Below are 13081 nucleotides of genomic sequence, written 5' to 3'. Positions count from 1 at the left end.
ATGTAAAGATTGTTGGTTACAAGGATAATGTTCAGATAGAGGAGGAGACCAAGGCTAAATAAATATTAAAATTTACATATGATAAAAATGACATTTACCATAAGACATAAAAGTTGAATCCTAGAAAAGCAGCTGGAAATGATAAGATTTCTGGAGATATACTAAAGACAATGGGTTGGGATATAGTACCATATCTGAAGTACTTGTACTTATTTGATTTTTGTTTGGTCGGAGGAGCTATACCAGATGAATGGAGAGTTGCTATAGTAGCCCCTGTGTATAAAGGAAAGGGTGATAGATATAAAGCTGAAAATTACAGGCCAGTATGTTTGACATGCGTTGTATGTAAGCTTTGGGAAGGCATTCTTTCTGATTATATTAGACATGTTTGTGAAATTAACAACTGGTTCGATTGAAGGCAGTTCGGTTTTAGGAAAGGTTATTCCACTGAATTTCAGCTTGTAGGATTCCAGCAAGATATAGCAGATATCTTGGATTCTGGAGGTCAAATGGACTGTATCGCGATTGACCTGTCTAAAGCATTTGATAGGGTGAGTCATGGGAGGCTACTGGCAAAAATGAGTGCAATTGGACTAGACAAATCTTTGTATTAAGTTATCAGATTCTTATTCGTTGTTAGCGAAGAAACTATGAATATAATATGCCTCAGTTTTTCAGTTCCATTTTCTTCAATCTTTATTGCACTTAGGTATTGTAGGTATATAACATAAATGAGGTTAAGATTGTTTCTGTAACGAACCTCAAGGTTGAGTATAAGCCCCTGCTGTATGTAATATTTGTGTGACGTTACATGGTATAATTAACACTCGTCATAAAATTTAGTCATTTTATTCTGAAACCTACATTTAAGTACGGTACTCTAAGCAACTGGCATCCCTGGAGACACTACACGGGTAATTACATTCCGTTTGTTATTGCACATCATGTTAACAACCTCTTCCCTATGCTTTATTAAAACTTTAAATTTATAAAGGTGAATGTTTTTTCCCCCACTTCGAATGTCCTGAATCTTCCGAAAAAATACTGCTCGACCTAGTCATCATATCACCTACAGTATTTCCGTACTGGTCGCCCGCATCAAAGAGTGACAGTGCCGATAATCATATGCTCGTGCTACCTGTGACAGAATCACCGATAAAAGTCACAGATATTTTTGTGTCACAGATACGCCTGTCACCGATATTTTGAAATATCGGTTAAGCTTATATCTAGGCGTGGAATGAATTTAGTAGACGAAAAGTTTTTGAGTTTCGTTTATAAAAGTAGGAAAGATCACAATTTGAAGATAAAGTTGGAATTCAAGAGGACAAATTGGGGCAAATATTCATTTATAGGAAGGGGAGTTAGGGATTTGAATAACTTACCAAGGGAGATATTCAATAAATTTCCAGTGTCTTTGAAATCAATTAGGAAAAGGCTAGTAAAGCAACATATAGGGAATCTGCCACCTGGGCGACTGCCCTAAATGCAGATCAGTATTGATTGATTGATTGATTCAAATTAGTACTCTTTCCCATAATCTAGTACCTTTTTAGGGGAGAATTTCGTTCGAAACTTTTTTGCCCGATGGTAACCCTGCTTCCGTATAATTCGAATGACAGTCATGGGTGGAGCTTTTTGTTGTTGTTGCTTGTAGATGTTATGTTTGCAATTTTTTAATGTGTACAGTTACGATGACTTCAAGAAACAACGTGCTCTTCATCTTCATTCTTTTTGTTACTCTCTGCTGTGTAGAATTGGTCTTTTGTAAGTAGAATATATTGCTACTCAGGAGAAGAATTTCGTGTATCACTAGAAGGTTATCTAATGACAATTTTTGGAGTAAAACTTTTCCTTACTATTCACTTTCCTCAGATTTTTGTTTTCTTGATAAATTAGAATGTGTTTTGTAGATGATCATCTGATAATACTAAGAATTGGTAGGCCTATTAGTTGGTTTTCATGTAACCATCGTATATTCGTCGGAGGAAAAGTTTTCCTTGAATTCTGAGCCGTTAACCTCGCAGTGTTTAAAATCATTTATATTTCTTCTTTATATTTGGTAAGAGGTGAATGGTTGAAATCCACTTGTAGTCCTAAATTGTTTAAGTTTCTCTCAGCCACCCATGTTCAGTTATAAATCTGTCTTTTAATTTTCAGCTGATGTAGAATCATCATGCACCATTCCAACGAAAATACGAGGTTCGTGGTTCTCCTGGGAAAATGGCCGGAATACATTAACAGAAATAGATGCTACAAGAATGTCGAGTAAAGGTTATTGTGTAGCGATGAAAGAAGAACTTTATGTTAACTACACATTTGTATTTAAACAAGAACAGTGCTACAATTGTGTGAAGTTTTTAGTGAGGACGGTTAATGTATTAGAAAAAATTGAATGTAAGTATTGTCCTTTAATAATCTATGATAATTATTTGACTTGACTACCCTCTGTTTTAGTTTGCAGTTATTGCAAAGATCCCCCCTTGCCCCCTCCCCAACAGTCTGTCAGCATATTGGTGGGCAGTGTTTTATCATGACTGGTGACATTTAACTTTGTGTGCTCAAAATTTTCTGTTGGTTATTCAGTGTCTAGAGGGGATAAATACCGCTCCTTTCAATGTGGCTGATGATTAGGCTACTCTTGTTGTAATTATATATCTTCCCTAATTATAGGATTGTCTGTATAAATTCATTAACCAAGCTCAATTGCTGCAGTCGCTTAAGTGCGGCCAGTATCCAGTATCCGGGAGATAGTGGGTTCGAACTCCACTGTCGACAGCCCTGAAGATGGTTTTCCGTAGTTTTGTATTTTCACACCAGGCAAATGCTGGGGCGTACCTTAATTAAGGCCACGGCCACTTCCTTCCCAGTCCTAGCCCTTTACTGTCCCATCGTTGCCATAAGACCTATCTGTGTCAGTGCGATGTAAAGCAAAAAGAAAAGAAAAAAAGAGCAAAAATTTTAAAAAAAGAAAAGAAAGAAATTCAGTATACACAACATTAGTTTCATAGCATCATAAGGACTTTATATATTACAAATCTTACGTGGAATACTTTGGAGGGGAAAGATGTGTTCACTGCGGCAGCCAAGAACCTACCCGCTGGCCCCCAGAAGTACTCTTACTTTTATAACCTGATACAATTTATCACGTGCCATTGTTCATTGCTTAACTACACAGCAGCATTTCCATTGGGTGAGAGACAGTCGGATATGACGCCACTCCCAGGAAGAAGTAAAATGAATTCCGTTACCAACCCGCGCACAATAAATACACAACTGCTCGATCGTAGTCCAATGGCTTTGTCACTAGTCGGACCTAACCAATCCAAACCAGTAGCTTTGTCACTAGCTACTATCACCATGCTAACAGCCGTAGCTGTGTTGAAACACCGGATCCCGTGAGATCTCCTAGGTTAAGCAACATTGGACGTGGTCAAGATTTGGATGGGTTGCCACACGCTGTTGGTAGGGGGGTAAGGGAATGGAGGTGCAGAAAGGAACTGACCGCCCTACAGTACCGGTACGTAAACTGGGGTCATACACATCTGCCAGGTTCGGACCTGCCTTTGGTCAGAATACACCCTTACCTTACCTTACCTTTACTATCACCATCCGAAATGCTAGAGGTCTAAAGCTGCTTTGCAGCCCTGGGGCCTATTCCACAAAAGTATGGTCTTGTACATTTCAAGTTACTAGTGTGGGTTCTTGTAATGTATGGAGTTGTACATTTCTGTTCCACAAAAGATTGATAGTCTCTTGTATATTACTAGTGAATTGTTACAAGTTTTACAAGTGACAACATATCAGTAAACATACGTCATAGAATGAATCAGCTGTTTATCTCATATTCGATTCGTTGAAGTAGGTTATGCTTGCCTCATTTATCTTAATATCGTATTTTAAGTTAAGTATGTAGCAAAGATTCAAAGAACTCTAATATTTCTGTGAAGTTCTCAGTGCTGCAATGTTATTTTTCAGTTTATTTCTTTGATGATAGGAAATTACTCCATTATTATCACCCATTCTGTTCTTCCACGATTCTCGCAATGTTCCACGATAGTCTGACATACCCGCCTTGGTCTGTCATTTGGAATCAGATGCCGCTAATAACTACATTCGGCCGCCAAACTTAATTGTTACAAAATTGCACACTCTGCATGAATTGTTAAAATGGTGTCAAGGAAAGGAAGTTATTCACTTTGAAGGAAATAGAAAGAAGGAAAGATATTCATTTCGGTGCATTCAGCGAGAGTCTGAAAAAGCAAGACAAAATAAAGAGTTGGATAAAAATATTTGATTTGGAAAAGCTCATGGAGCTTTTGAGGGGAAAAGTTGGATTAATGATTGGAATTACTTGGAATTAATGATTCCAGGAATATCCTTCTTGGAACATGTTTGTTCAGTATTTTCAGGTCAACGAACAATTTGAGGAAATTTTATATAATTTATTTCAGCCACCACAGAATGTATTGACCTACAGACCGAAGATTTTGCCATCCCGTGCATATGTACAATACCATGGTACTGACCACCATTTCCTAGTCAAAGCAGTGTTAGTAGTTTAGCAGAGAGTGATTTATTTCAGTTATTAAGATGTTTCAACCTATGCCCAATATCCATCAAAAGTTCTTCCACTTGTATTGTGCTTAACCTAAAACGCTCATTGTATTCAAATAGTGTTAAACTGGAAGTTTATTGTTTCCCTATACAGACGGTAGTTTTCATTTTCATTACCATCACTATCACTACTGCTAGACCACATATTTATCAAAATGTATCTGGGCCGATGACCTCGATGTTAGGCCCCTTTAAACAACAAGCAACAAGCAAAATGTATCTGAAATAAGTATATTTAAATAGCACTAGTACATTTATATATTATTGTCCTTTCACTGATAGAGAATACTTCCCAATTCACTAGTAAGTTACAAGTACTAGTACTTTTGTGGAACATACCTATAAAGGCCTGTTTTCACATGTAGGACTGTGCTGCGACTGTGCTTCGACCGTGCTGTGTCGTCCGCAATCGCCAAACAGTATAAACCATTCCATTTGCATTGAACAGCAGTTGAGTATTTTCACATGTAGGACTGTGTCCCTACCGTGTTGGTACCGTGCTGTCATGGATCGCCAAGCAGAGCGAACGGCCCACACAGTCGTCGCCTGGTCTCAGCACAGTACCACATGTGAAAATTAGAAACGGTCGCCCTAGTGTCGCCAAGCCGGACTTCCGTCTTATTTCGGTGGTAATCGGAAGCACTCGGTCGTACGTGATCCAATGACCAACGAGCACAGAATAACATAGAGTGCGCAATGCGCTGTCTGAGTACTGTGTTCGTTGGTTTAGATACATTGTGTGATAGTTTGCAGTAGTAGGTGTGGCGCAGTTGTCTTCCTTAAAGATGGACGAACAAGTGATAAGTTTAGTTCAATAACATGAATGCCTTTATACTTATTCTTCTTTTGTTGTAAAACAATGTACGCTGCGCAGGCAATAACTACGTCTTCTTCGTTCGGATCCATGTCTCCAACCTGTGAGCACAAATGCAATGAACAAGGACCACATGACCACAGCACAGTCGCAGCACAGTCCTACATGTGAAAAGACGGAGTAGGCGACACCGCTGTAGCACGGTCGAAGCACAGCTGAAGCACAGTCCTACATGTGAAAACAGGCCTTAAAAATTCACTGATAATTTTTAAGTATGGAGTAGTAAAGTACAACTGTAGAAAATTATTTTGTGGAACAGAAACTCTGGTATTCATACTAGTTACTAGAGAATTTACTTGTAATGTACAAGACCATACTTTTGTGGAATAGGCCCCTGGGGGCTTGCGCCCCCAGGCCCCCTTTGCTTGATCCAGACCAATGGCTTTGTCACTAGCTAGACCTAACGAATCCAGACCAATGGCTTTGTCACTAGCTAGACCTAACGAATCCAGACCAATGGCTTTGTCACTAACCAGACCTAACGAATCCAGACCGATGGCTTTGTCACTAGCCAGACCTAACCAAGAGATTCGTAAATTCAAAAGTACCGCTGCTGCTTAGGACTAGTTCTTTAGATGAACAGTTGGCAGCCCTGTCCACCGCATGATCACGACCATCGCAAGAAGTGAGCGAGAGACAAACAAATTACAGACTATGAATCTCATTGTTGAATCCGTATGGACAGTTGTACAAAACTATTGTAATCCTACTAGTCAATACTAACTATTTTTACGTCCAATTAAGACGAAAGTTCACACACTTTCGTCTTGATATAAATATGTTTATGTGTGAACTTTCATCTTTGTTGGAGGTAAAAAATATGTAGTATTGACTAGGAGGATTAAAATCATTTTGTAAGAAAGAAACAAATGACAGTGCAATCGCGCCTAGATGCGTGTGCTGAAAAATTGTTGTAGGTGCTGAACTTTTGCTGGATTGCCACTAGGACAAGGTATACTTCATTTTTCAGTACACAACTTACCATCACTGTTTAACAGGTTATAAAAAAAAATCTGTGAAATAAATCTTATCAGCATGGCCCATCAAAAAAACCACTGTTGTCAACAGGTTAGGCCTTGATCCATTGCAAAACATTGTTACACAGTGGTTTGATTAAAATTTGCTTAGGTTGCATTGAATAGTGACACGAAAGTTTTTTACTGTCAGTGAGAAAATTACTAAAGAGTGACTGGTTAGGTTACTGTTAGTTACAAGTTAATCTCGCATAAGGAATTACTATATATGATAAAGTACACGACTCGTCCTCGCAATTGCACTCCAGTGAGGTCGGGTTTGCATGGTGTGTTTAAAAAAAAAAAAAAATTGTTCGTGGCGTTGACCTCTAGAGATCTTTTGCCATTACTTGCACCATATGATGTGAACCTGTGTGTAATTGGAATTGCGGAAGTGTAGAGTGTTGAATGTGAGGAAAGGAACGTTAAGGACAACACAAACACCCAGTCCTCATGCAAGGGATATTAATCATTTACAACTAAAAACCCCTGACCCAGCCAGGAATCGAACCTGGGGCTGCCGGTTGACAGGCAGACGTGTTGCCCCCTACACCGCAGGTCCGGACTCTCATGGGGTGTTGGTACCCTCTCAAAGCTGGGAGCTGTAGGGTGGGTAGCAGTATAATTTTACTATCTGCTATGCAGACTTAATAACATTATAAGAGAAGGTTGAATTCTTTTTAGAGGAGGGATGTATTCATTACGATAGCTAGGCACACACCAGCTTATCCCCAGAGGTACATTTACTTTTATGATATAATCAAATAAATATAGCATACGCCATTCTCCATTACTTGATTAGCTATTAGCAATTGTCATTGACTGACATAATCGGTCGGATATGACATCATTCCCAGCAATCAAGAGAAATACATTCTGTTACGAACCCGTGCAAAATGAAAAGCCAACTAAATACAACCTGTAAAGGAAACAATGTAGAATACTGTACCCGACCACCTACAATGAACCATATCATATGGTTTAACACAGGACAACAATATTTACTTAGTACACGCTAGGGGCCCAACAGCCACTTTGCGGCCCTTACCTGGGAGCTTACACCCCCAGGCTCTCTTTGCTTGACCTTAGTCCAATGGTTTTGTCACTAGCTAGACCTAAACAATCCAGACAAATGGTCTTGTCACTAGGTGCATCTAACAATGTAGACTAATCATCTTGTCCCTAGTTCGTAAGTTGCATCCGGGAGATAGTAGGTTCGAATCCCACTATCGGCAGCCCTGAAGATGGTTTTCCGTGGTTTCCCATTTTCACACCAGGCAAATGCTGGGGCTGTACCTTAATTAAGGCCACGGCCGCTTCCTTCCAACTCCTAGGCCTTTCCCATCCCATCGTCGCCATAAGACCTATCTGTGTCGGTGCGACGTAAAGCCCCTAGCAAAAAAAAATGTAAGTTGCACTGCGCTATCTCGTCGTCTGCAAGAAATGAGCAAATGACTGTCCTACTGCACTTAGATCCTGTGCTGCAAGCAGTTACTGCCGGGAATAATGTTGCATAGCATAAGGTGAAACTTTGCCTGGGTAGCGAGGAAACAGGCAGCGATGGATGACAGGGATGTGAATGAGAGAGTGGAACTGTCACAGTCTCCATTCCTCTTCCCATGTAAAGTAACTTATGATTTGTGAAAAAAAAGTAAAAATTAGTTCTGGTGACAAGATTTTTCTAACATTATAAGTAAGTGGTAATTAATGAAATCTTACTCAGAATGCATTTCAGAGGAGAGATGTGTTTATAGCGATGTCCAGGGACCCACCATCCTGCCCCAAGAAATACATTTACTTTTACAACCTAATGAAGAGTCATTTTCATAAAGTGGCACGTGATCTCATTCCTGTCAATTATGATATTCATAATCCGTCACCTACCCCAGCACAATAAAAGCGCAAGGAAACCTGCGGCTCTAACCTGGGGGCTTATGCCTCCAGACACCCTTTGCTTGTCCCTATATCACAGGTCTTGTCCAGATCCTATCCTCCACGAACCTACTACGCTGGCGTAGCAGGGGGAGAGGTGATAATCCCAGGTGGCGGATAAGGGGGTCCTAGCCGGCTTGCAGGTGGGCTTGAGCGAAATAACTCTCAGACCAAACGCACATCCCCCTGTGGGTAGAGGATGCAGGCAAAGAATACACCCACGGTATCCCCTGCCTGTCGTAAGGGGCGACCAAGGGATGATCGAATTAGAACCACGAGACTACTTGTAATTAGTACCACCACGCGGGGAACACCATGGGTTGCCTTTACTTGCGCGTCGTACCACAATGTTAGGTACACAATTGGTTTGTAATTAGTAGCGACAGTGTGTGAATCAGGGCGAGTTTTACAGTACCTGTGATTAGTACCACTATATGAGCGACACCATGGGTGAGTGACACCATGCGTCTGCCTTGCCTATGATTAGTACCCACTATGTGAGGAACACCACGGGATAGTATGAGTCACTGTGATTAGTACACCTGTGTGAGGAACCCCATAGGTTTGCGTTGCCTGTAAATGGTGCCGCAATGTGAGAAACGCCATAGGTCTGCGTATTACATTACCTGTGAGTAGTACCATAATGTGTGGAATACCGTGAGTCTACACTAATTTGTTTAGTACTGCAACATGACAAATACCATGGTTCTACTTTCCTAGCGATAAGTACCACTATGAGGGGCTGATGACCTGGATTTTGGACCCCTTTAGACTACAAGCATCATCGATTCAGGATTGTGCTTTAGAAGTAGTTCCTTGGTCACTATTGTTTAACGCTAGTTTCTGGGAATGTGGGGCATTGCGGGTCGGATCCACTGATTGTTTTAAATTCATATCCATCCATTCATTCTGTGTCATCACGTTTTGAATTCTGGTCAGTGGACTTTTAAATTGTCATTACATTTCATCTCATTTTGTACCATTAGGGGCCGAAGACCTAGATGTTAGGTCCCTTTAAACAACAAGCATCATCATCAGATCCTATCCTAACCGTCCGTGCGGCAAGAACCATTCCAGACCAGTGTTGTAACAATAATCACCACCACCATCCATCGAAGCACCACTCACTCGATAGTTCCTAAGTAGAGAGGTTGGCAGCATTGAGCACTGCTTGACAACATCCTTTCTGAGAAGGCCGTGAGCGTGTAAACAAACGACAGTCGTTCCGTGCGTGTGAAAGTGTTGTCTCCAGAGCTAAAGTATTGATTGAAAAGAAAATCACCAGAATTAGCTTTCTTGGTAATGTGTACTCTGTAGGATATCAGGAGAAATAGTGGGGGCAAATGACATCAGGGATTCAACATTGTCAATATCCCACTTTGCTAATAAAAAATAGCAACATGTTGCTATCATCACATAATTCCTTTATTACCAAACTATCCTGCTGCCATCAGCCTATGTAGATAATTGAAAATGTGTTAAATAACAATTTATATGAAATATAATTAATTCAGTTTATTTTTATGCATATTGCTACCAACTGTGGTTGGATGTGGTTAACACTTTTAAAAATCGGTGTGTATTTCCATTATTGGTTTGTGCTGTCCTGGCTAATGACAAAAAAATTGGTCTAATGCATTTGGGGTGTTTAGCAAGAAGCCTCTCAAGGGGGGGGGGGTTCGATTTCTTTTCATCCATTGGCCTATGCGCCCATCCCGGGTAGTGAAAAATAATGGGGGTGTATATCCTTCATTGGTTCGTGCACGTACTGGCTAGTGAAAAAACTATTGGTCTAATGTGTCAGGAGTGCATAGCAAGAAGCCTCTCGAAAGGAACGAGTCCCCCGCATAGTGGGGTCTCTGTTACGTTTCAGGCATTGGTGGCATTGATGCATCTGACATTTCAGCTGTTTTCTTAGGATCTATTAGCAAGCGGAAGTTGGCTGTTATGTCTAACTGTGTTCAGTTATGGGAACGACACCATGTTGCTAAAATGCACCCAATGGTGGTCTATGTTGAGGACAGGGTTGGGGGTAATGGTGGAAGATTTATCTCTCTGTAGTTATAAATTTTCTTCTGGGGGCAGGATGATGGACTTCCGACATTAGCGATGAACATACCTCTCCTCAGATGATACGGATTTTGGAATTATGAATTTACTCATTCAGGACAAATATTTCAAGTTTCCTATGGGAATCAATATCTAGGCTGTATAATCTGATGGCCTAGCAGGCATCAATTTTTGTAAATGAGACAAAGTCTCTCATAGTGTATTAGCACTGCCGGTGGCTCCAAGTAGCCTACGCAGTGGCCTCTACTGTATGCACTAGCCATATGTCTTGGTAGGTGTGCTAGTTATCAATTGATGAACCCAAATTCTCAACTGGCACAAAACGCTAGCAACCAAGAAAGTGTTACCTGGAAAATTTACAATGTCTGTACCGGTATTATATTGGAATTTATATCTCTCCTCTACAAGCATTTTAAGGTAACATTTATATATTTAATCTCATGACGTTAATGTGTTATATGCCTTAGGATTCTATCATACGTGTTTGCTTGCCTTTAAATGACAAGAAATTTGATTTTTGTCTGTATTGACAATAGTAGGTACAGTATTGATGTTTATTAGAAGAGGAGTCCACTTGCCTTTAAATGTTAAGGAGTAGAATAATCACAAGTCTTCAGTGAATAGTGCAATGTACATGCAAGATTTGCCGCCGTTCCTCCACTTACCACCCTTAAGTTCTTCAGTTTCAGCTGGTACCAAATTTGACATGCGACAAGTAGCAGTTTGCCTCGTAAAGTCATTGGCAGCAAGCAGAGGAGCAAGGACATGTTTGTTTGGTTCAGACAAGTGTAATGTTGTTTTCATTTTGACAAATTTGGTTCCCTATGGGAATCAACACCTATATCAACTGAAGAACTTGACGGTTAAAAATGGCTCGCATGGTCAGACGGGATTAAGAGGAGAAATTCCGATTTATATGAAAGGTCTTATAACTATAGCAGTGTAAATAAGGATTTAAGGAAAGGAGAAGTTTCAAGTACAGAGCAGAGAGCATTTTAAATTTTAGTATATAGTGACTAAATAGTTTTTTTTTAACGATTTCAAGATTTATGTATAATTTTTTTTTAATGACTCTATTGTACAAATGTATCAAGTCCAAGGATTTTGTTTGATGTTTTTGCTCCACTGAAGAAGAGAGCAGTAGCTCTCAAAACGTACAGTAGATAATTATTATAATAGAATGTAAAGTATTGACAAGGCGTAAAAGTGTTTCATAGAAATTGACTTTGATGGGTATGAAGCTCACAGTGGAATGGAGTGGTGTAGAGCAAGTCCACCTCATTATATAGTGCAGGCTGTGGTCCACCATGGTGGGGGTCTCTGATTGGTTATTCTCTGGCCAATGGTAATGCAGGCTATGGTGCACTGCTCACCTATTGGTCCGCCATGCAGGAGGGGCGCTCACTAATTGGTTGTTCTTCAGCCAGTGATTGAAGCCCTAAGGAACCCAACGCTGGGTCGAACTACCGTTGTGGAGACAGGCAACTGATCACCCATTGCTTTTTCTAGCCTGCTGCTGCCATCGTGTCCTCCAGGATTTAAAGCTTTCAGGACAGGAAACCAGGCTTTGTTGACCTATTCAGATTCCTCCTTACAGTTGAAGCTGTTGATGTGCTTCAGGATTTTAATGGCTTCCTTTTGTAGCCGGCATGATAAGATACGTAGTTGACAGTACTTTGGTGTTGCTGTTCTGTATGTTGTGACCTGCTAACAGGGAGCGTTCAGCAACTGATGACCTTTCTGTTTATCCCAGCTGGCTATGTCTGTTGTGCTCCTTCAGCCAGGTGGTCAGGCTGCATTTCGTAGTTCCTGTGTACACCTGGCCACAGGAGCACAGGAGTTTTAAGAAACCTGCTGCGGAGAGAAGATGGCGCTTGTCTTTAGCTGACCATAGCAGTGCCTATATTTTCTTAGTTGGCCTATAAACTTGCTATTCTATCAGGTTTGTTCCCTATTTGCCATATTGGAAAGACATTTGATAGAATAGGGAGGCTACTAGAGTCCCATGGGGGTAAACAATCATATATATGCCAACAAAGAATATCTAGGAACAGCTGAAGGCAAGCGCCATCCTCTCTCCACAGCAGGTGTCTACAAGATCCCATTCAGCTGCGGCCAGGTGTGCATAGGAAGTATGAAACGCAGCACCGCCATCCTACTGAAGGAGCACAACAGGCACAGCTGGCTGGGACAAGTATATAGGTCATCAATTGCTGCTAACAGGCCTTGACATACAGTATAGCAACACCAGAGTACTGTCAACTACTGTGTATTATTACGTCCAGTTACAAAGGGAAATCCTGAAGCACACCAACAGCTTCAACTGTAAGGAGGAAACTGAATGGGTCAACAAAGCCTGGTTTCCATTCCTGAAAGCTTTAAATGGTGGAGGACACAATGGCCTCAGCAGGCCAGAAAAAGCAGCGGGTGATCAGTTGCTTGTCTCCGCGAAGGCAGGTCGGGCTCCTTTATGCTTCAATTATTGGCCGAAGTACAGCTAATCAGCGACCGCCCCTCCAGTATGGCAGACCAATAGACGAGTAACACACCGTAGCCAGCACTATCATTGGCCAAA

At 40.8% G+C, this 13081-nt stretch overlaps 1 protein-coding gene across 1 annotated transcript in view; it reads left to right on the top strand.

The window, feature by feature from the left end:
• The first annotated feature begins 1636 nt into the window (after positions 1-1636).
• The window catches only part of udt (protein undicht), a 105258-nt gene continuing 93813 nt past the window's right edge, over positions 1637-13081 (top strand). Inside the window, exons 1-2 of the mRNA XM_067150940.2 lie at positions 1637-1767; positions 2161-2397. Of these exons, the coding sequence (XP_067007041.1) occupies positions 1680-1767; positions 2161-2397 (325 nt within the window). The 5' untranslated portion in view covers positions 1637-1679. The remainder of the gene's footprint in view (positions 1768-2160; positions 2398-13081) is intronic.

The sequence above is a fragment of the Anabrus simplex genome, chromosome 1 (genome assembly GCF_040414725.1).
Source record: "Anabrus simplex isolate iqAnaSimp1 chromosome 1, ASM4041472v1, whole genome shotgun sequence".
Taxonomy (NCBI): Eukaryota; Metazoa; Arthropoda; class Insecta; order Orthoptera; family Tettigoniidae; genus Anabrus; species Anabrus simplex.
This window is presented reverse-complemented; position numbering and strand designations above follow the sequence as displayed.